General features: G+C 61.9%; 1 protein-coding gene across 2 annotated transcripts in view; it reads left to right on the forward strand.

Moving 5' to 3' along the window:
• SH2B3 (SH2B adaptor protein 3) overlaps nucleotides 1-21824 on the forward strand; it is a 31250-nt gene that overhangs the window by 8702 nt on the left and 724 nt on the right. The window contains exons 1-7 of one of the 2 annotated variants that reach the window (XM_058656885.1): nucleotides 3263-3341; nucleotides 10135-10923; nucleotides 20733-20834; nucleotides 20913-21004; nucleotides 21090-21184; nucleotides 21279-21493; nucleotides 21584-21755. In XM_058656885.1, coding sequence (XP_058512868.1) covers nucleotides 10162-10923; nucleotides 20733-20834; nucleotides 20913-21004; nucleotides 21090-21184; nucleotides 21279-21493; nucleotides 21584-21755 — 1438 coding nt within the window. In that variant the 5' untranslated portion in view covers nucleotides 3263-3341; nucleotides 10135-10161. Of the gene's footprint in view, nucleotides 1-3262; nucleotides 3342-10134; nucleotides 10924-20732; nucleotides 20835-20912; nucleotides 21005-21089; nucleotides 21185-21278; nucleotides 21494-21583; nucleotides 21756-21824 lie in introns of those variants that run through there. The other variant, XM_004595297.2, reaches the window with a different exon arrangement.

Below are 21824 nucleotides of genomic sequence, written 5' to 3' on the forward strand. Positions count from 1 at the left end.
CCAGGCTGCGAAGAAGCGCCCCCGTTTGTCCCATGTTTGAGCTGCACCTGTTCAAGGTTGCTGTCCCTTTGCACGCTGGGGTAGATCTTTGCTGTGAATCTGGTAATGATCCAGAGCATCTATTACTAATCAATCCGTTACTGTAGATGGGTGCGTTGTCTGGAGGACAGGGGCCCTTCCTTTGCTAATTGGCTACCTGGTATCGCCGGCTGCACCGATGGCCTGGGACCCTGTGGTGAGCCTGGGCCAGCTGTGACTGTGGACCCACTGACCCTGGCTGCTGCCTTACACCCCTGTGGCCTTTCCCTCCTGTGGTCTCATTCTTCAAGCAGCTGCAGCCTCAAATGACAGCTTCGTTTCCTCGCGTTGCCACCGCCACCAGTGTGTGTGGGGGGGTCCGCGGTGGTGCCTGCCTCCCCGGCTGCCAAACGTGTGGGAGTTCCCAGAGTCATGGGAGGGAGGGGCCGCAGCAGGCCTGAGCAAGTGAAAGGAGGGGAACCCCAGGTTTCTGTCAGCAGTGAGTGTGGGAGGGGCAGAGAGGGGAGTGCTGGTGGCTCGGGCCAAAGCCAGGGTGCTGGCAGCCTTTTGGGGGACGCTCCTAAAGGGGCTCCCAATGTCACACCTTGCAGCCTGAGCCTGTAGCAGGTCCCTCTGTCCTCAGAGTCTTTTCCCAGCCACCCCAGACCCTCGGGACACTGTGGGATAGCACTGCTTCTCCCACTTCACCTCTTCCTCCCCTTCTCAGGTTTTCTTCCCACCTGCTGGCATTCCTTCCTGTACTGTCCCCCCAACCCCTCTCCCCTGCCCCAGACAACTCTCCAGAGATGTCTGTCTGTTTTTTGAAGATTTATCTTGCGTCTGGTGCTGTGGCTCAATTGGTTCATCCTCCCCTTTCAAGCACTGGGGATCCCATATGGGTGCTGGTTCGTGTCCCGGCTGCTCCACTTCCCATCCAGCTCCCTGCTTGTGGCCTGGGAGAGCAGCAGGGAATGGCTGTGAGCAGTGGTTCAAATATCATTCTGGAGACCCAGACCCTGCCATCCTGCATGGCAAGTCACTTCCTTCTCATAGCTCATGAAATTCACACTATGCCAGTTGTCCACCAATCAGGTGTAACCTGGCATCTTACCTGAGAACCCCACCCACCAATCTCAGGAGACTCCTTCCCCAATCCCTGCCCACTTACCAATCAGCCTTAGGTAATCACTTGTGACAGTCTCAGTCACCAACCCCTTGGGGCCCACCTGCAGCCCCTCCCAGTTCCCCTTGCCCCCCCACCTTGCAGGCTCACCTGAATTGCATAAAGGAGCCCCCACATGTGTTCCTCTTTCTCTTTGCTCTTCTACCACCCCCATTTTGTTCCTATGAGAACTTTCAGTGCACTTAAAACCTAACAATGACCCAAAGCCTTGGGACCCTGCACCTGTGTGGGAGATCCAGAGGAGGCTCCTGGCTCCTGGCTTTGGATCGGTTCAGCTCCGGCCATTGCAGCCATTTGGGCAGTGAACTAGTGGATGGAAGATCTTTGTCTCTGTTCTTTCTGTAAAATCTGCCTTTCCAATTAAAAATTGTTTAAAGGTAATTTTGAAAATATTTTTTTACCTGAAAGGTAGGGGTATAGGGAGAGGGAGATCTCGCACCTGCTAGTTCTCTCCAAATGGCTGCAACAGCTGGGCCAAGGCGGAGCTGGGAGCCTAGTCTCCCACGTGGGTGTTAGGTGGGTGGAGGCTCCCTCCTCCAGCAGACCTGGGCGGGGCAATCCGCTCCTGCCTTCCAGGGCCCTGGCAGGGAGCTGGACGGGAAGTGGGGCAGCTGAGATAGCAACCGGTGTCCATATGGGATGCTGGGACCGCATGTGGAGGCAAGCTGTTTCTCAGCCCCTCCCTGGGGTCCCCAGCTGGTAGCTGGCCTGTAGGAGTAGCTGGCATACCGACTGCTCAGGGGGCATCTGTCCAGCGCCCCTCCCCCGGGCCCCAGCTATGCCAGCCTCAGTTCCTCCCTCCTCCCCACCCACCCCCTCCCTGCAGGCTGGAAATACCCACCTGTTGGGGAACCCCTTCCTGCAGCCCAGAGGGGGGGGCAGGGCGGGATTCCCCACTGGGGCAGCACTTCCTGGAGCAGAGCCCCCACCACCCGCTGCCACGCATCGCGGCACAGGGCGTTTGCCTCCATCGCGTCACACCCGAGGGGAGAGGATCGGAGCAGGGTGGGGGCCCCTCCGAACTGGGGGCGTGGGCAACCTGCTTCCTCTTGGGGGAGGGGGCGCGCGGTGGGAAGGGCCGGCTGGCCTGGCTCCTTGCCGCGCCAGGCAGAGCCGCATGGTCAGCCTCACACCCTACCCAGGGGAAAGGGGGCGACCAAGTCCGGGAGGCGCAGAGGCCATGGAGCAGCAACTCAGGAGGGCTTCCAGGAGGAGTGGAAGCTCGGGGGTGTGGGGGTGCAGGTGCTCGGGTCGGAGTGCGGGAGCCCAGGCGGATAGACGGGCCCGGGCGGGGCCGGACCCGTTCCCCAGGCGATGCTGATGAAAGCCCGGGGCGCTCTTGCACATCCTCGGCACGGCGGACGGCGATAAGGCCCCGCGCTTGGGAGGGAGTGGGAGGGAGACGGTGGCAGCTCGGGAGCGTCCCCTGGAGGCCGGACAGCGCGGCGCCCCGGCCCCGCCCCCAGGTCTGGCCCCGCCCCCGCAGCCAAGGCGCCCCGTGACGGGCAGGCATGGGGGAGGGGCGTGACCAAGACCGCCCCGCCCCTCCGGCGGCTGCCTCCCTTTTGGCTGCGCGATGCGAATAGAGGAGGACGTGGTGGGCGTGGCTTGGTGGGACTCCGCCCCTCAGCTCGGGCTTCCCGTGGCGGCACGGGTGGTGGGCGGGGCCGCCAGGGCTCGTGGGGGCGTGGCTCTCGGCGTCCCCGCCCGCGTCCCCGCGGCGCGCTCGGCTCGCTCGGCCGGTTCCTCTTTACATAACGGCGCGGGGCGGCATGGGCCCGGGCCACCGCCTCCTCCCGGCAGCTCGCCCGGACTGTCGCGGCCCCGCGCTGTCCACGGCGGCGGCGGCGGCGGCGGCGGCGGCAGCCGCAGCAGCAGCGGCCAAGTTGCCCCGGCGGCGTCCCGGGGGCGCCCGGTCTCGTAACTGTCAAGCGCTGGCGGCGGAAATGATGAGGCGCTGGCCATCTTCCGAGCCCGGGTTTCCTGCCTGAGCCCCGCGCGAGCGAGAGGCGAGCGAGGAGCCGGCGCGCGGGAGCGGACGCGCCGGGGACGGGGGGCCCGCCCCTCTCCCTCGGGGCTTCGGGGGGCCGGGGGCGCGCGACGCCATGGGCCGGCTGGGTCCGCACCCCGTCTCTCTCAGGTAAGCTCCCCCGGCTGCTCGGGGTGGGGTGGGGTCGGGACCCCCGGGGAGCCGGCTCGGGCGAGGCGCGCGCGGCGGCGACCCCGGCCCACGCTGGTGAGGCGAGGGTCAGCTGTGGCCACTCCGGCCCAGCACGCTCAGGCGCAGCTGGGCCCCAGAGGAGGGGTCGGCGTCGGGGGTCAATTCTGGGTCCCCAGGAAGTGAAAAATGTAGCTTGGAGCAGACCCGGGATCCCAGACCCTGTGGCTGGGAGGGAGACCCTCGTCCCGCTCTGCACTGGCCTGGGTTGGGGTGGGACCCCCACTAAGCAGAGGAGGGGGCGTGGACCTTAGGTGTGGGCACCAGCGGGAGGGGATTTCTAGCTGGTTCAGTTCCTTGGAGCTTGGCTGGGGCGGGGGTCCTGCATTTGAGGAACTGGGGAGGAGGGGCCTGTGGACAGCCGGGAGCTTTCCTCTAATTTCCTCATTCTCCTTTCTCTTCCCCATTCCGGGGCCGCGATGATGTGGGTGAGGAGGTCACTGCCTGCAGCTGGGAGTCCTGGGCTGGGGGGTGGGGGCATTGCCAGACCGGCCTGCCCGGGAGGAAGTGAGAGGGGGCGGCGGGTGGGGGCTCCAGGGCACGTGGCCCAGGCCCCGCGGCCAGCCTGGCCTGCAGCCTGATCCCGGAGGTGAACATCCTCCCAGCCGGACACCTGCTGGCCACAGGCCAGGCCGCTTCCTCGGGTGACAGTGTGGCCTTGCCTGCTAGAGTGGTGGGCATGGGCAGTGGCCAGGGACAGAGCCCAAGTCACATCTGGCATTGCCATCAGTGTACACCCAGGTCCCGAGGGCGTGCCCTGAGGGGGGAGAGCCAGTTCAGGGGTGGGAGGCCAAGGCCCCCAGCTCTGCGGGCGTCCGAAGGCTTCCAGGCCTGCCTGAGCCTTTTCCCACACCCCCGCCTGCTGCGGCCAAAGGGTGAGCATTTCTGGAACAGCTGTGGGTCCCTTGGGGGGCTGCTAGCAGCTGGGGTCAGAGGACATCAGGGGCTCTGCTCAGCAGGGGAGGAAGAAGGGCGTGGGCCCCAGGCCCTGAGGAGCCTCAGCTTTCTCTGGGTGAAATGGGATAATAACAGGTTTGCCTTGTGGGATTCATGAGCCCGGTGAGAAGCACCTGCCGCCCGGCACAAAGGGCTCAATTACAGGTGCTCACGTGGTGTTTGTCCTTGCTGGCGTTTGCGTAGGGTGGGGGTGGTCCTGGCTGGGGGATGTACTCAGTCCTGGGGCTCTGTCTTGGTGAGAGTTCTGAAGGCCCTGGGCAGGATGAAGTGATGGCACTTTGCAGCTCCAAGCTGCTGCACAATGGCCCTGGCCTCCGTTTGTTCATCTGTGATATGGGTGTGACAAGAGAGTCTGCTTTTTGGGATCGTCAGCTGAGTAACTCCATGGAGCTCTGGATGGTGTGGCAGGGAGGGCCCCGGCAGTGCTGGCTTTTCCCGCTATTCAGCTCTGCCCCTGGTCGTCCTCCCCAGTGAGATGGAACTTTCTGGAATCTGCATTCTGGGCTGTGACCCCCACTGCGTGGGCTGAGGAGGCCTTGGAGGCAAGTTTGCCTGGGTGTCTCCTGTGGCTGTGATTGCTGGGGGAACCCCACAGCCTTTCGGAGAGTGTGTGCAGGAGTGTTTTCCCAGCTGAGCCAAGGTGCCGGCCGGGGAGGCAAGCACGGGTGACTTCCGCTCACTGCCATGCTCCCTGGAGCAGCGTGGGCTTTGGGGCCAAACCCGCACTCTGTCAGTCCCCAGCCGTGGGTCTGGGGCAGGTGAGTTAGCCAAGGAGGCTGCACTCACCTTGGCAGTTGTGTCAGGAGTCGTGGTTGTGTGAACCTTATGTGAGGCCCTCACTCCTCTAAGGTCTCTGCCCCTGTGAAGGGGGGGCACCAGGTGTGTGTGAGGTGGTGCCTAGAGGGGCTGGCACTGAGTAGCCATGTTTCCAGGGGATCCCACAGCTGCCCAGCATCTTTGGCTGGGTGGGGCCGGAGGCTGCACCCGCGCCCTGCCCCCCCCCCCCCGTGGCCCTGGAAGCTGCCCTCTTTGGGGGTTCAATGGTGGGTGTGCCAGGCACCCAGGGGAAGTGACTCAGCTGGGTTACTGCTGAGTCAGGCCTAATAGGACCCAGGAGCCCTGCATCCCAGCTCCTGGACTCCTGAGGACTAGGGGCCCCGTGGGAACTGGGACAAACCAGGCAGTAGGAGGGGGTAACCCTGTGGATGCCCAACTGTTTGTCCCCCACCACCAAGGAGTCTCAGGGCTACTAGGCTGCCTTGCCCTGGGTCCCTCCTCCTTCCCCAGGGGAGCAGGTCCTGCTGGCTGCCCGTCCCACCCCTGCCGGAAGCCCCACTGCTGAGCAGATGGCCGGGGAGAGGGTTAGGCTGCAGGCTTCCTCGCTGGGAGCCAAGCTGGGAGCCCCTAGGGGCCCACCCGGATGTCCCCCCTCCAGCCCTGTTGGGCTGCTACCCAGGCGGCACATCCCCAGGGAGGCCTGGGAGGGGAGGAAATGTGTGCCCGGTTACAGGGCTGAGTCACAGGCTGCCTGCTGGGGGGCCAGGTCCTGCAGGGCCTGCTGCCTGGTGTGGAGGGATCTGGGAGGTCCTGCCCTGTGGAGTGGCGCTCATGTGGCCCTCGTGGCCCCACGGATTCTGTGTGCAGAGGCACACAGCTTGCTTCTCTCAGGGCAGGTGGAAGGTGAAGCCACATCCTGGCCCAGGGCAGGGGTGGCCGCTGAGGGAGCTGCTGGCTGCCCAGGCCCAAGCCCCGCGCCCATGGCCTCCCCGCCTCCTGGGGCCTGGGTGGGGTGGTGGCTGCCGCAGCAGGCTTGCGCTGGGAGCAGAGGAGACAGAGGCCAGGTCCTGTTCTGGCTGACTGCACCGGCCTGATAAATGTCCCTGGGGCACCAGGTGACCCCAGAGAGGCCTCTGCCCTGTACTGCCCATTGGTTGCCCTACTGCCAGTCGGGGCTTGGCTCTCAGCACCTCCTGGGGCACAGGGTAGGTGTGCCCTGGAGGCCTCTGTGGGCCCTATGGACCCTGGAGGGGGCATGGAGGCCCAGGAGAGGCCTCAGGTGAGTTCCTGCCCTGCACCCCTCCCCCAGTCTCAGCCCATGTCTGGGCTCAGGGTGGGCTCTCAGCTGCCCAGGCCCCGGCAGGGTGTTAACGCTCACCGCACCAAGGCCACTCCTGGGCTTGGCTCCCCGGTCCACTTGCTGCTTGCAGCCGCTTGAGATCTCTCATTCTACTGCTGTGCTGCCCCACTGCCGGCCCGGCCCATGAGGCTGCTGTCCACTACGGCTTGGTCCTTGCAAGCTGCACTGCCCAGGCTGCCACCCTTCTCTGACAGTAACAGCAGTAAAACAGTGGTTGCTGCTGGGCTCCCAGCCGCTGCCCAGCCCTAAGGGCAGCAGCTCTCAGACTGTTGGTGGCCAATAGGAAAGGGACCAGCTTATTCTCTGCATGTAACTGCCGGCATCCCATATGGACCCCGGCTGGTTCGTGTCCCAGCTGCTCCACTTCCTTTCCAGCTCCCTGATTGTGGCCTGGAAAAGTAGTCGAGGACGGCCCAGGGTCTTGGGATCCTGCATCTTTGTGGGAGACCCAGAGAAAGCTCCTGGCTCCTGGCTTTGGATCAGCTTAGCTCTGGCCATTGTCACTGTTTGGGGAGTGAACATGCGGATTGAAATTAACTAACTCTCACCCCTCCCTTCCTCCTTCCCTACTTCTCTCCTTAAATCTGCCTTTCTAATAAAGTCACTTCAAAACACCAGGGAAAGAACACCAAAATTGCCACTTAAAAAGACAGAATAGTTTCCGGGTCATTCCCCAGATGCCCGCCTGGCACTCCACCTGGGTGGCCCCTGCTGCCTCCCTGGGTGCTCAGGTGTATGTCAGCGGGAATCTGGGATTGAGAGTGGAGCTGGCCCTCAAACCCAGGCATGGCAAACCATGTCCTAACACTTGGCAGGCACCTGCCCTCCCACCGGGGCCCTGGCCTGTTCTCTGGGAGGGAGACCTTCTGGGTCACACAGCACTGAAGGGGCCGAGCAAGCGGTGTGCCGGAGTCCAGCTCCGGCCCAGGGTTCGGAATTCGTGAAGTGTGCATGGAGTCGTCGCAAAGAGAGAAAGAGAGACGGACCACTAGAACATGATAGTGGACCCCACAATAGTGCCTTTCTTTATTTATACAGAATCAGTCAAACTCTGGCTCAGACTTTTCACGTTTGTCTCACCTAAGGCAAGCTTGATCAGTAACACATTCCTCTTGTGTCAGCTAAGGGAGGAATGTGTCCGGAGGCAGGACCCAAAAGATGAAAGAGAAAGAAAAGACTAGATTTCCCTGGCACCTGGAGGGTTAGCACCCTTGATTAGCATATGGTGAATGGGAGAGAGAAGGCTCTAAACAGGTTCCCACCAAATGGGGGCAGCTGTGACAGTAAGTTGTAAAAACCTCTTTGCTAAAGGCGGTATCAGCTACCAAGCTCACACAGATACTATACTTAACTCCGCAGGGGCAAACAATGCCGAAATAGGCTACAGTGGCAAATTCTGATGTCCATGCAGAGGGAAGCAGGCTGCATTCAGGTATTCAAAGCAACATCTCGCCAGAGCCTTGCCACAGCGGGGAGCCCCCTGCCGCTCTGCTGCAGGAACAATGCTTATCACACTCTCCTGCTACCCACATTCACCACACAGACCCCGGCAGCGGTGTAGTTGCCCGAGATCTCCAGTTTCCTCAGAGCCCACCCTGTCCCCATCGTTTAATCCCAGTGTCTCTGCCCTGGTGGTGCTCACCTGGCACAGAGGAGGTGGGCAGCAACCCACTCTACATCTGACTCCACACGGGCTACCACTTTGGTTTCAGGTTCCTGTCTATAAAATGGGCACAGCGATGAGCACAGCAGAATGCAGAGCTGTCCCCTCCATGGCACCCAGGGGTCGACTTGTGAGGGCTCAGTGCACACCACGGACCTCAGGGGGACCTTTAGGAGGGGGCACGGTGGGGAGAGCTCCCAGCATTGCCACACTCAGGAAGGGAGTGTGGGAGACCCTGTGGGATCTGGCCTGTGCTGCATGTTTGGGGCTGTGCAGGGTTAGTGTTGCAGGCCCCGGGTGGTGCGTGGCAGCTGTTGTCAGCCCTGTGTCTGCTCGGGCAGGGGTCGGGGAGTAGAGGTTGCAACTCTGAGTAATGTCTTAGGTTCACTCAATGCCACTTAGTGAGTTCTTGCTGTTTACTGGGACCTGTAGATGGAGGGAGAGGGCCCAGTGGTCTCTGGAGCCTGGGTTGGCTGGGAGGGGGTTGGCAGTGAGTGACAGTGTGCTGGGGGGCAAAGTCAGGCCTGCGTGTGGTGCAAACTGTGCGCCTGGAAGCAGACAGGCGGAGGGCAGTGGAACTGTGGGTTTGCAGTCTGAGTGTAGCGGGGCTAGGGCTGGGTTGTGGCAGTGGAAGCCACTGTGGCCTTGGACCTCCACCTGGCACCCAGTGAATCCACTCTGCTCCTGCCTGGCAGGTGGGTGCAGCCTCTGGGATGCAGCTGGGAGCCGGGGCCCACGGTGAGGTTGCGGGAACTCTGCTCCAATCTCAAGAGGATACGTGGGGGATCCCTGTGCTCTGTGTGATTCCTTGGTTAGCTCCATGGCCATCAGTGACGCTGTTAGGAGTGACTGAAGCAGCAAGCCCCTAAATTTCATTACCTCGGTTTTCATGCCGATCCTGAGGCAGGTGCCATCAGGGAAACTGAGGCAGGCCAGCGCATCTCCCAGTTGCCCAGCTCGTCCCTGGTAGTGCCAGGGCCTGAACCTGCCTGGGCTGCCTGTCTCCTGGCACCCCAGTCTTGGTCCCCACCCAGGGTCCACTGAGGCCATATCTGATGACCATTGAAGTGAGTTCAGTTCCCACAGAGCCTGGAGTATCTTGGGATTCCGACCAGTGTGCTCCCTGAGGTCTTTCCGGGCCTGACTTCCTGCACCCTGGAGTTTGCCACTGCCCTAAGGTCCTGGATTGAGTTCCAGGCTTCTAACTTTGGACAGATCTACTTATCACAGGCATTTGGGGGATGAGGTAGGGGATGGGCGAGCTCGGAGTGTCAGGAAAACTGGGGAAAAAAAACCCAGAAACCCGAGTGGTTGAGAAAGCAGCTGGTTTTACTGGCTCTGTAGGTGTGGTTCTAAGTCGGTTGTGCAGCTGCACTGTTGGGGGACTGCCTCCTGTCCGACTGCTGTTGAACAGGCAGCATGTTGGGGTACCCGGACGCTAAGCCCAGCTGGCACTGCTGGGTAGTGGGCTGTCTGTTTTCCCATTCCTACAGACAGCTGAAACACCTGCCCTGTGTTCCTTTGCAACTTCAGTGCCAGGGTGTGACCGGGCCGGCAGTGTGGACGGCGCGGGTGCTCTCTGCTCCTGCTGTGGGCAGGGGATCCCTCACCAAGCTGCAGGCAGCCCCCCCCCCCCCCATCCACGGCTTCACTTTATTTCCCGTCTTAAACCTGCAGTCTGAATGTATATTACATGGAAAATTCTAGAAGGAAAGAATTCCCAAGGTTTAAATGGGGGCATGCACCACGTGCTGTGCAACCTGAGCAACCTTACAGGACTCTTGGGTGTCCGGATTATGCAAGAAGCCCCTTCGTATGTGTGGGCATACCAGCTGTCTCACTGCTTGGTGTCCACCTTGGCCCGCAGGCCGGAGGGTTGCTGCGCACGGGATCCGGGGGGCTTTGGGCCTCGCCTGTCCGCCAGCGCACTCCTTCGCTCACCCTTCCCTGTCTTTCAGCCTGGCCGCACCACCTCGGTCTCCGCCATGAACGGGCCCACCCTTCAGCCTTCCTCGGCCTCCTGCGCGTCCTCGACGCCCACTGCCTCCCTGCCGGCGGCAGCGTCCCCATGCCCCCGGGGCTGGAGCGACTTCTGCGAGCTGCATGCGGTGGCCGCGGCCCGCGAGCTGGCCCGCCAGTACTGGCTCTTCGCCCGCGAGCACCCGCAGCACGCCCCTCTGCGCGCTGAGCTCGTGTCGCTGCAGTTCACCGACCTCTTCCAGCGCTACTTCTGTCGCGAGCTGCGCGACGGGGCCCGGGCCGCCGCGTCTGCACGCGACTACCGCGACACGGGCCGTGGTGCCCCCGTCAAGGCCGAGGGGTCGGCCGCCGAGCTCGGCCCGGGCCCCGCTGCCGGCCTGCCCAAGGCCCGCAGCTCCGAGGAGCTGGCCCCGCCGCGGCCGCCGGGACCCTGCTCCCTGCAGCACCTGCGCCGCAGCCTCCGCCACATCTTCCGGCGCCGCTCGGCCGGTGAGCTGCCCGTGGGCGCCGTGGCTGCTGCTGCTGCCACCGTGGCCGGGGAAGCCGGCGAGGGTCCGGCCCGGTCCGGCCTGGCCCGCAAGCTCCTACCCTGGAACCTGTCGCGGGAGCCGCCGCCCGAGGCTCTCAAGGAAGCAGCGCTGCGCTACAGCTTGGCCGACGAGGCGTCCATGGACAGCGGGGCGCGCTGGCAGCGTGGGAGGCTGGCGCTGCGCCGTGCCGGCCCTGACAGCCCCGAGCTCCTGCTAGAACTCTTCGATCCGCCCAAGGTACGCCCTGCTGCGCCCCTGGGGACTGTGGACATGACATTGGTGGGTGCAGATGGGTTCTTTGCAGAGTACCCCCAGAAGGCAAAGGATGGGTTTTTCAAAAACTTGGTTTACTTCCTAAAGTTTTATGGTTGCAGGAAGGTTGCAGAGATGGTGCAGGGTTTCTGGCTTCTGTGGGTGCCCCAGCCACACACCTGGGGATTTGTGATGGTGTCCCTGTGCCCGGTGCAGGTGTGACCCACTGAGCCGCTCTCAGGGCTTGGGGAGCCTGCGGTGGCCCCATGGTCTGGAGGACGCGTGTGGGACTGTGCTGTTTGTCCAGGGACGCTTCTCTTGACCCTGGGTGTCCTATGACCAGTGGCATGGCGATCTGAGGTGCTTGGGAACCTTGGCCAAGGCTGAGACTGAGCAAGATTGGTGTGTTCCTTCTAGAAGGTTCAACGCTGTCCAGGAAACGCTATGCACCCTCTGGTGTTTCTTGATGGTTGGAAAAGCTGTGCCCTTGGCAGCTGGCTTTGTTGCTCCTGTGTGCCCACACTCCAGCTGTCGCCTTGGGTGTGTCTGGTGGATGGGGCCACCCAGCTTTTCTCTGCCTCTTTGTATTTGTGCCAGGTCTTGGCTGCCAGGGGGAATGACACTGATCCGGGGTGCCAGGGCCAACATTGGGCATGCAGTCCTTGACCAGGTGGAGACTCTCAGTGGAAGCAGTGTGTCGGGGCAGGGCCGGGAGAGGGACGTTCATGGAGGGGGTCAAAACATGTGGGTGGTGAGGGGCAGGTGTCGCAGCCCTGCTCCCATTGCCAGGCCCCTCGCTCTCCCCAGGTTGGAGGGCAGGACTCTGGCTCCCGGCGGAATCAGAGTTGGGTGGGAGCTGTTCTCTGCATCCCAGGATGTGTTGGCTGCTTCTGCGTTTTGAATTGCAGGTGAGGGAGTGGGAGGTGGCTGGCAAACCTGTCCCTGTTCTATGGCTTTGAGCTCTCTCTCCACAAGGGCTGTGGTGAGCCCGGTGGGTGTGGATGGTGTGTGTACACTGTCATGAACAAGGCTAATTTGGCAAGTGTGAAAAGAGCCTTGGGGGAGTGCAGCTTAGCAGGAGTGTCCTGGGGTGAAGAGCTGTGCTTGGCCGGGAGGCACCCGCTGGCCTCGAGGTTGTGGGGGACACGGCAGGGGCTGCCTGGGCGCATGGCTGAGGGTAGCTTCCTGTAGGGTCAGAGCATCAGGACAGAGCCCGCCTCAGTCTACTTTGTATCCTCATGGGCGTCTGCCTCCCTGGGACTGCCTGGTTGGAGCGGTGTGTTTGAAAGGCGGTTACCAACTAGGGAGAGGCCGAGCGGTGCTTGCAGGTGCATGCACTGGCCTGCGCTTCCTGGCTCACTCCCTGGGAGCAGCAATGGCCAGGACTGAGGCAGATGCGCAGCGTCCCAAGCCCCTGAGACCTCCTCCCCACCTGTGAGCTAGGCTGGGGTACGGGGTGCCACCCAGGAGGCCAGAAGTTGGCATTTTCTGGTGGCCACCACCGGACTCATCGTTGGGATGTGGCTGGCGGGAAAAATACATGTGGGCTTTGCTGCAGCGTCCGTGTGGCTCCCCATTGTGCGGCCACGCCCTCTCAGCAACCTGTCCCGGCTGCTCTCATCTGTATGTCCGAAGTCTCGTAAAAAGTTGCCACTTTAAAAACAGCTTCTGCAGTGGCTCTGGAAGAAAGAGGGCCTGGATTTGGTGGGTACTTTCTTCCTGCCCAGTAGGGCCTTCGCTTGGGATGCCTGGCTTTGAGTTCTGGCTCTAATTTTTCCTACTGATAAGGCCCCCTGAGAGGCAGTGACGGGTCCTTGCCACCCACAGGGGGACCTGGATGGAGCACCAGGCGCCCGGCTGTGGGCTCGCTCTGTCCCAGCCATTAGCGCGGGCGTTGGGGAGTGAGCCGCAGATGGAGGATCTGTTTCTGCCTTTGTTTGCTCTCAAAGATTTATTTATTTATTTGAAATGTAGACTTAGAGCTCTTCCATTCTCTGGTTCACTCCTCAGATGGTGACAGTGGCTGGAACTAGGCTTATCTGAAGCCAGGAGCCTCTTGGTCTCCCATGTGGGTGCGGGGTCCCCAGGTTTTGTGTCATCCTCTGATGCCCTCTCCAGGTGCGTTATCGGGGAGCTGGATGTGAAGTGGGTGGTGCTGATGCCACAGCTGCAGGCTTTATGCTTCTTACCTCAGTGCCAGCTCGTCTCTCTGCCTTTCAAAGAATCAAAATTAAGGAAAATACATGTTATTAAAAAAAACCAGTGCATGCATTTTTAAAAAAATTTCTACAGATTTTTGTTTGGAGGCCCCGTGTGCTGGGGCAGGGCTCACACTGGTGCTGCTTAGCTCTGTGCCAGGAGCCAGGACTGCTGGCAACTGGGGAAGGTTCCCCGCGTTCTCCATCCCGGGGGCTGAGAGCCCCCTGCTCGGCAAGGGCCTGGTGGTCGTCAGGAGGCCTGTGGGGTTGCAAAGCCGGTAGCAGTGGCTCAGGGCCGGGTGCCCTCACATGGCCCTGGCTCGGCCCGCTGCCCCAGCTTCGCCCTGTGCTGGGGCTGCTGCCGAGGGCACTCAGACCATGGTGACCAGGCTTGACCGCTGACCTGTGACCCCAGAGTTGGTAGCCAGGGGACAGGAAGGGCTGCACCTGAGCACCCTTGTGCACTGTGATTTGGGGCACATGACAGGCAGCCACGTGGGCGACTCCTGCCGTGCAACCCTGAGCCCATCTGTGAAGGGGCAGCAGCCACCCTGTGGGGTGAGCTCTGCACAAGGAGGCCTGCCTGCAGGGTGGGCACTGAGAACACCTGGCTGTGGCAAGGGCCCAAGCCCAGGGCTGAGGGGTCCCTGCCTCCCCGCTCAGTGTTGCCCTTGAGAGGAAGGTAGGGGTGGCCGGTATATACTGCTCTGCGGACATGCAGTGAGTAGGAAGCAGGGCAGAAGAGGAGGCTGCAGGGAGCCTCAGGCCTTCCTATAAAAACTGTGGGAGCTGTTGGAGGCCTGGGGTGGCAGGCTGGGAGACCTGGTGGGGGCTGCCCCACAGTGGCAGTGCAACTACAGGCTTGGTCCTTACGCGTGGCCTGGGGAGCTGTGTGCCCACTTCTCTGACTGCCCTACCAGACACTGCCCCGGGTGCTGGGACCTCCCCTCCCGTAGGGACAGGCAGCTATAGATCTGTACCCAGAGTCCAAGGAGCCCTGGCCACCTGCTGACCAGCTCTGTCCACAGGCCACAGGGTGTCACCTGGCCGGTGTAGTCACAGGAAGGGCCCACGATCAGCAGTGGAGGGATGTCATGTGGGAGTCCTGAGGCTGTGCCAAGCCCCCACCCGCAGGAGAGGCTCGGGCCAGCTGGCCGAGCTGCTGCCCAGGTCTGGGATCTAGCCTCCCATTTCCCTCTTGAGTACGACTGGGGTGCTCAGCTGAGCCTGCACACCTCAGGCAACTCTGCCACCCCCCACCCCAGATCCTTCCCAACAGTCCTCTGAAGGCAGCGCTGGGGTCACTCCCAGTGGACTTCTGCAGCTTGTGTCTGGTCCCACGGCTGGTGAGTGGCCAAAAGGGAATTGGAACCTGGCACTTGGTGGCTCTCTGGAGGGGGTCTCATATGTGTCTTGGGCTCTCAAACTGGGCGTTGGTGGGTAGCTGCATATCAGGAGGCAGGGACTCCCCAGGGGTCCCATAGCCCTTGAGGGGGCTGGGCTCGGGGAGCCCAAGGCACTCATGGCCAGTGGTGTGGCCTGCTTGATGAGGTCCTTGCGGGGTGCTGCGTGGAATGCAGTTTGAAGGGGCAGAGAGCCCCAGCTGTCGGGCCAGATCATGCAGGCCAGATGTTGGGGGCAGTCAGGGGCTGGTGTGGGTAATTGGGTGTCTGAGGGCTGGATGAGATGTGGGGTGGGGTGGGAGCCCAGTCCCGCACAAGTGATTCCACGAGGCTGCTGGGCTGCTCTGGCTTCCTGGATGAAGCCACTGAGGCCAGGGAGTGCCTGAGGAGTTGTGCAGGAGGCCCCTGGCTTGGGCGGGGCCCGGAGCTGCCCAGCCTCCAGTGTGGGAAAGAGGAAGCGGAGAGAAAGGGCCGTGGGCCGGCTGGTGGTTTCCTCCCGGGCCAGAGGGCGAGGAGGAAGGGGAGGCGGCGCAGGAAGTGGCAGGCAGGAGGGCTGCACCTCTGGCTCAGCCAGCTTGTAGCCCCCCTCTCTTCCCTCTATCCTCAGAGTTGGGGGACCTTGGGGAAGGCTTGCTGGCCTGTGCCTGTTTCCTGGTCTGGCATCCAGGGCTGCAGCAAGGGCATGTGGCCACTGATCTGTATGAAGTGGTTGTCACTCTGTAGCTGGCATGTCTGATGGCTTCCTCACTCACACTCTGTGAAGTGGAGCTAGCAGTGGGGTCCGGGGTGTGCCCCTCTGTGAGCTTCGGGGGTCTTTGAGGCCCACCAGTTCCCCATCCCCCTGAGCTGTGACATGGGTATAAGAGGAAGGTGGGGTGAGCTCCTGTGGGGTCCATGGCCACACATGGTGCCCCGTGTGCCCCCTCCCTGGGCTCCCTGGAGAGGCGCATGGCAGCATAGAAGGAGCCACAGTCCTCAACCGGGTGGGTTTGGCCCTGCAGCTCATGGCAGGGGTTTACAGCTCACTTACCACTTTTGTTTTGGGGGCTGGGGTCTGAAGCGCCTGGGGGCTTACCACCTGGGTTCCTGTTTCCTTTCCGGGTGGATCTGGCTGTGAACTTGGCCTCTGGGCCTCAGGTTCTCACCTCCGAGAGTGGAATGTCACTGGCTGACCTGAGTTGGAGATGGGGCTGGACCTGGGCCTGTGGCCGAAGAGCCACCCCCACGGGCCAGGCAGGTGCTGTGGAAACCACTCCTGCACCCTTCACCACCTCTTGGTGAACGAAAAGGAAACTGAATTTGCTAGAAGTCTCTGCCTTGTGTGCTGGCCAGGGAGGGTCGGGTGGTGGGGGTACTTCCTCCTGGTGTAGGATGGGCCACTTCAGCTTCCTTTCTGGGGCCCCACACACCTTGGCCTGCCTCTCTCTGGGCTGGGGTGGCTGTGGACCTGCTGACCTAGCCCGGGGTGCCTCAGGGCCACAATGGGGTGGGGCAGGAGAGCCCAGTGCACCCAGCCAGACCCCTGCTTCCTGTCATCTAGGAAGCCACTCTGACCCACCCAGCGCTTGTGCGGCTCCTCCATGAACACAGCTTGGGGGGGGAAGGGGAGAAGCAGTTAAAAGCTGCCCACGCTCTTCTCCCGTGAAGAGCAAGCCCCCCAGGACAGAGCCTGCACACGCCCTTCTGTCACTTATTTCCTAAAAAACAAAACAACAGACAAAAGGAAGAAACTACTAATTTTTGATTTGAAAGGTGAGTGACGTAGATAGGAGAGCTCTTCCACACACAGTTCACTCCCCACATAGCCAGGACTGGGCAGGGAGCTGGGAGCTCCTCCTGGGCGCCCTGTTGGGCAGGGGTCCCGCTGTCTGCCTCCCAGGCTGCACAGGAAGCGGAGTAGCGGGATGGGGACCAGCCCACCCAGCCTGCTGAGGCCTCGCACCTGCCGGGGCTCCACTTCACTCAGGTGTGTTTGAACATTTTTCTGTCGTAAATGCATTTTGCGAATGTCCGTCTGCATAGACAGCCCGCTCACAGTGCGGACATGCCATCTCTCTCCACCAGGGTGCTGTGTGCTGGGAGGGCAAGCTGGCAGGCGCTGGGTCACGTGGGGGTAGCACGCGATAGCTCACTCGTGAACTGCGCCTGCCACTGTCAAGCTCCAAGCTTGTCTCTGGCAACCTAGGGGAGAGGCTGCTGAGGGCACCGGTGTGTGTTCTGTTGCCAGGAGTAGATGCCCTCACCTCAGGCGTGGGATCTGGGGTGGGCTGTGTCCTACAATCCTGCGGGCACTGGATCACACTCTGCCAAGCAGCTGGGTGGGTGTCTGAGTAGTTCCAGGTAGCTAGGCGACCACACCGGACCCCAGCCAGCAACCTCTTAACATCGATGTTTCTGGAATGCAGGTTGTTGGTGTGAGGACCGTGCAGTCACTGCCAGCTGTCAGTCCCAAGCCCCTCCATCCCTGCTCTCAGCCTCACTGCCCCACATCCTGTGGGCTGACTGGCTCGTGTACACACACGCGTACGTTGGTTCTGAGGCCATGGCCTCGGCGTGCTCGCCCACGCTGCATATACTCCCTGGCTTCACAGCTTTCCTTCCCACCGTGTTCCTGAACTCCTGCCCAGCTGACGGTACCAGGTTTAGGCTGTCAGCAGAACACCCTGACCCTTCCCTGGGTGGACTCTGCTTACAAATGCCGTTCCTGTCCTGGGAATGACTTAGGGAACCAGGTCAGAATGGAGTGAAGTCTTTCTCCGCTGTGCTCGTCAGCTGGCCGCTCTCACACCCTGGCACATGGTTTTCCATGGACGAGAGACAGCAGTGCGACACGTGCTGTGGGGAGAGGTGTCCAAGTGCCCACAGCTGTGACTCGAGCTGGCACCCTGATAGGATGTGGGTGCTGCAGACAGTAATTTAACTTGCTGTGCCAGAATGCTGTCCTCCCAAGGTTGTTTACCAAAGCTCTTTCCACTCTTACTAGCAGTGCCAGCCACGCCGGGTCACGGGCTTCCCCCACCTGCTCCCTGGCGGTGCAGACCTTGGCTGGGGCGTGCTGTTCCCAGCGACGTGTTCTGAACTGAACAGAGGGTGCCCTCACCCCCTTCTCCAGGCAGGGCAGGGCTGCAAGCGGCGCCCAGTGTGGTCCAGGTCTGTCCTTGTGCTGCACCCAAGAGCAGCATGTGCAATCCAGCCTCGCCTCAGGCTGACCCCCCCCAAAGGGTCTGTTCCAAGAGGGGGCGCTCCCAAGACTGCAGAGCTCACTGGATGCTGACCTCATGTGCCTGGTGCATCCTGTTGTCCACCTTCCCAACCTGGCCCCAAGTGGAGACAAGCAGGGGGCACTGGTGGCCAGCAGAGAGCAGGACTGTGGACGGCAGGTTCCACTCAAGTCCGTGACTTGAGTTGATGGCACCTGTATTCTGTATGTGTTGGGAGGGGGAGAGGGCCTTGCCAGAAAGTTTGCTCCCCTATGGGACACCTGAGCTCCAGCAGTATCTCGGCAGCAGGAGGCTTCAGGGTTGGGGCTACTGAGGGGAGCACTGTGAGGTGGAGGGGCAGAGAAGGCGGGCTGTCCTGTCTGGGTGTAGACAGAATGTGACTCAGTCTGCAGTGGCCACTGTGCTGTGTGTGGTGAGGGGGGCCGCAGGTAAGAACTGCCTGCACCACCCTTAAGTATTAAGGCCAGGGGTCCAGGAGTTCAACTATTCAACCCCCCAGTGGCCTGTGCTGGGCCCCAGCTGGGAGTGAGGCCTGGCGCCCCACCCAACCCCAGAGGAACTCCCAGTCAGATGGCAGAGGCAGCGGGGGCGTCAGGAAGTTATGGCCTAGCCCGATAAGCTCTGTGTGGAGGGAGAGGCAGAGGGCTGGCACTGAGATCGGGTGGTCGGGGGCGGTGTCTCTGCGTCAGGCAGGGGAGGGCTGTATGCAGCTGCGCATCCCGAGTGTGAGCAGTTCATTGGGCCTGGGGTTGGGACCCTGTGTTGGCCTCTGAGTTGCCTTCATCAGCTAGCTGTTTCTATCCAAGTCCCTGTTACCTGGCGATGCATCTGCTGTGGGAATTGGGACCCCAGTAGCAAGCCATGGCCTTCCGTCATGACCCCATGGCTGAGCCTGGCACTGCGTGGGAGGATGGGCCATGCCCTTGTTCCGCCAAGCCTCCCAGAGGGTGCCTGGAGTGCCACCAGGGCAGTGCCCACAGCTCCCATGGGCTTTCTGCCCTCAGCCCTTCCCATTCCTGCGCTGTGGAGACATGGGCACATGGGCACCTTGCTCCAGAGGCCATGGCGGGGTGGGTGTGGGGGACAGATCGTGTTACCCCCTTTGAAGAGTCTAGCACTTGGCACTGCTGGTTCTGTGTCCTGTGGTGAGGGTCCCCTGGACACAAGGTACAGACTGACGCTGCATCTTCCTGGTGTCTGCAGTGCACTGCATGAAATGTGTCACCTAGCAACAGCATTCATGCATTTGTCTCTCCAGGCGCTGGGCTGGGTGGGGGACTTGGCGATCGGGGACTGGATTTGGGCACGTGGGGGCCTCTGTTCAGGTCTGCTTTACTAGGGGTCTCTGTGTTAGGGCAGCTGTTAGGAGGACCAAAGGTCAAAGGGAAGGGATATAGGTTGGGCCAGCTGGTATGACAGGGAAGCCAGGGAATGGGGGAGTGAAGTTGGGGTGCAGCTGTAGGAACCAACCTCCTTCCGAAGCAGCAGCGAGGGCAGACCCAGAGCCCACTGGTGCTCCTGCCCTTGTTCCCTGGGGAGGGTCTCCTCAGTTACGGTGTGTGGGAGGGTCTTGGCAAAGGAGCACAGGACAGAAAGGGTGCAGTGGTGGCTGTTGTTGGGGCTATCCCTGACACTGGGCCACCCGATTACCATAGCAACCCCTGGAGTCAGGGAGTGCAGAGTTAGGCAGGAAGTGGCAGAGTCAGGATGGGCCCTCCCCCTAAGGGTGAGAGAACCATAAAGGCTGGGGAAGACAGCTGGCAGCGGTACAAATCCTGGTGCTGGGCCAGTGTCAGAGCTTCCTGGCAGCCACAGCAAAGCAATGGGTCGGTCCCACTAGCCATGACTCTCAGGAGCTGAGCTGCAGGTTGTGGGTACCTCACACCAGATGCCTGAAGCCACCTGGCAACTCCAGGCCGACTTCTTTAAAGTGAGTTGGGAGCACAGCCCTTGTGCCTCAGTCAGACGTGGGGCACAGGAGATCCAGTCCCCAACTCAGCTGCCGGCTTTCCCCTCACCCATCTGCCACCAACAGCTCAACCAGATTGGCCCTCGCAGGATCCCTTCACCTGGGTGCGCCAGGGCCACCCACCACTAGGCAGCTCAGGAACTGAACGACCAGCTCTGCTCCCTGCCACGCTGAGAATTCTCGCTGCTGCTGCTGGCTTAGCAGTTCCTCAGCTGCAGAGGGAGGAGCTGGCACAGAGGGGCCCCAGAGTGAAACCAGTGGCTTTGCTGGTTAATCTCAGCACTCACACTGGGGTCCCGGCCAGGAGCCCAGGCCTGACAGACTTCCTGGCAGGGATCCTGCTGGGGGTGGGAAGGAGCCATGTGAACCTTACGCACTTTGCAGGCAGGAAATGCACAAACGGACAGCTGGGAGGACGAGGCAGAGGCCGGGGGCTGAGGGAATGTGGGCCAGGTCTGGTCCATCAGCCCCGGCCAGACTTCCCAGGCCATGATGCTTCTCTCTCAGGCCCAAGGCAAAATGGAGTGGCAGCTCTGAGGTCTGACCCACTGCCCTGCAGCAGAGGTGGCAGGTAGAGTGCCTCAAACCCCACACGAGCACACCGTGGGGCTCCTTGTCCTCCCCACCCAGCCTGCTGGCTTGTGAGTGGCTTCACCATTTTGGCCGGAATGCCCAGCCAGCTCTTGGTCCTTGAGCTGCTGGCAGACAGGGCCATGGCAGCAGCCATTTCCTAACCCTGGGCAGGCAGACTTAACAGCCTTTTCGCGAAAGGGAAGGAAGGGGGAAACTCCCTTCTGAGAAAGCACCTACCCATTCGCCGCTGAGGGCTGGGGGCTTCAGGGCCAGGAGGCCCCAGCAGGTGTCCTGGTGAGGAGGGGGCTGAGTGGACCCAGTTCCACTTTGGAAGCATGGAGCTGCCTTCTGGGGTGGCAGTGTGGCAGCTGTATGCTGCGGTGACAGTTCCACTGGGGACCTGTCCTGAGTGCCCCTCCCGGTCTCCTAGAGCTCAAAGCCCAGGCTGCAGGCCACCTGCTCCAGCATCCAGGATGTGCGACGGTGCACGCGCCTGGAGATGCCCGACAACCTCCACACCTTCGTGCTCAAGGTGGGTCACAGAGCATGGTAGCCCTGGGCCTGTGCTGCTGCGCCTGCGGCCCACACAGTGGTTCCCTTCCCCTGCCAGGTGAAGGAGCGGACTGACATCATCTTTGAGGTGGGGGACGAGCAGCAGCTGAACTCGTGGTTGGCTGAGCTCTGGGAGTGCACAGGCCGAGGGTGAGGCCCTGCCCCATTCCCTCTTCAACCCCAACACAGCCTCTCGTGGTCTCCCAGTGACCTCACATGGCCTCTTCTCCCACAGGCTGGAGCGCAGCGACTCAGAGCCGCACATCCCCTCCCCTCTGGAGCCCAACGCATCCAGCTCCCCCCGGGCAAGCACAGATGCCCTTAACCAAGGTGAGTGGAGCCAGGCCCTTGTCCTCGTCACTGGAACCCGCCTCTGTCCAGTTCCTACAGCACCCAAAAGCGCTCTCCCCATTTTTCCGAGCAGGTGCTTCTCCTGGGGGACTGCTGGACCCAGCCTGCCAGAAGACAGACCACTTCCTGTCCTGCTACCCCTGGTTCCATGGCCCCATCTCCAGAGTAAAGGCGGCCCAGCTGGTGCAGCTGCAGGGCCCTGATGCTCATGGGGTGTTCCTGGTGCGCCAGAGCGAGTCCAGGCGTGGGGAGTATGTGCTCACATTCAACTTCCAGGGCAGAGCCAAGGTAGGGCAGGGCAGGCGGGCCCTGCCACCCTTCCCGCTGGGGCCCGGGATGCCAGGGGCAGCCTGAGTCTCCTGGCACCTTCTCCCACAGCATCTGCGCCTGTCGCTGACGGAACACGGCCAGTGTCGTGTGCAGCACCTCCGCTTTCCCTCGGTTGTGGACATGTTGCACCACTTCCAGCGATCGCCCATCCCACTTGAGTGTGGTGCCGCCTGTGACGTCCGGCTCTCCAGTTATGTGGTGGTCGTCTCCCAGCCCCCAGGTTTGACCACCAGGCCCTGAGCTCAGTGGGAGAGGATGACGTAGGTAGACCAGGTGGTGGGAGAAAAGC

Source organism: Ochotona princeps, chromosome 29 (assembly GCF_030435755.1).
Source record: "Ochotona princeps isolate mOchPri1 chromosome 29, mOchPri1.hap1, whole genome shotgun sequence".
Lineage (NCBI taxonomy): Eukaryota > Metazoa > Chordata > Mammalia > Lagomorpha > Ochotonidae > Ochotona > Ochotona princeps.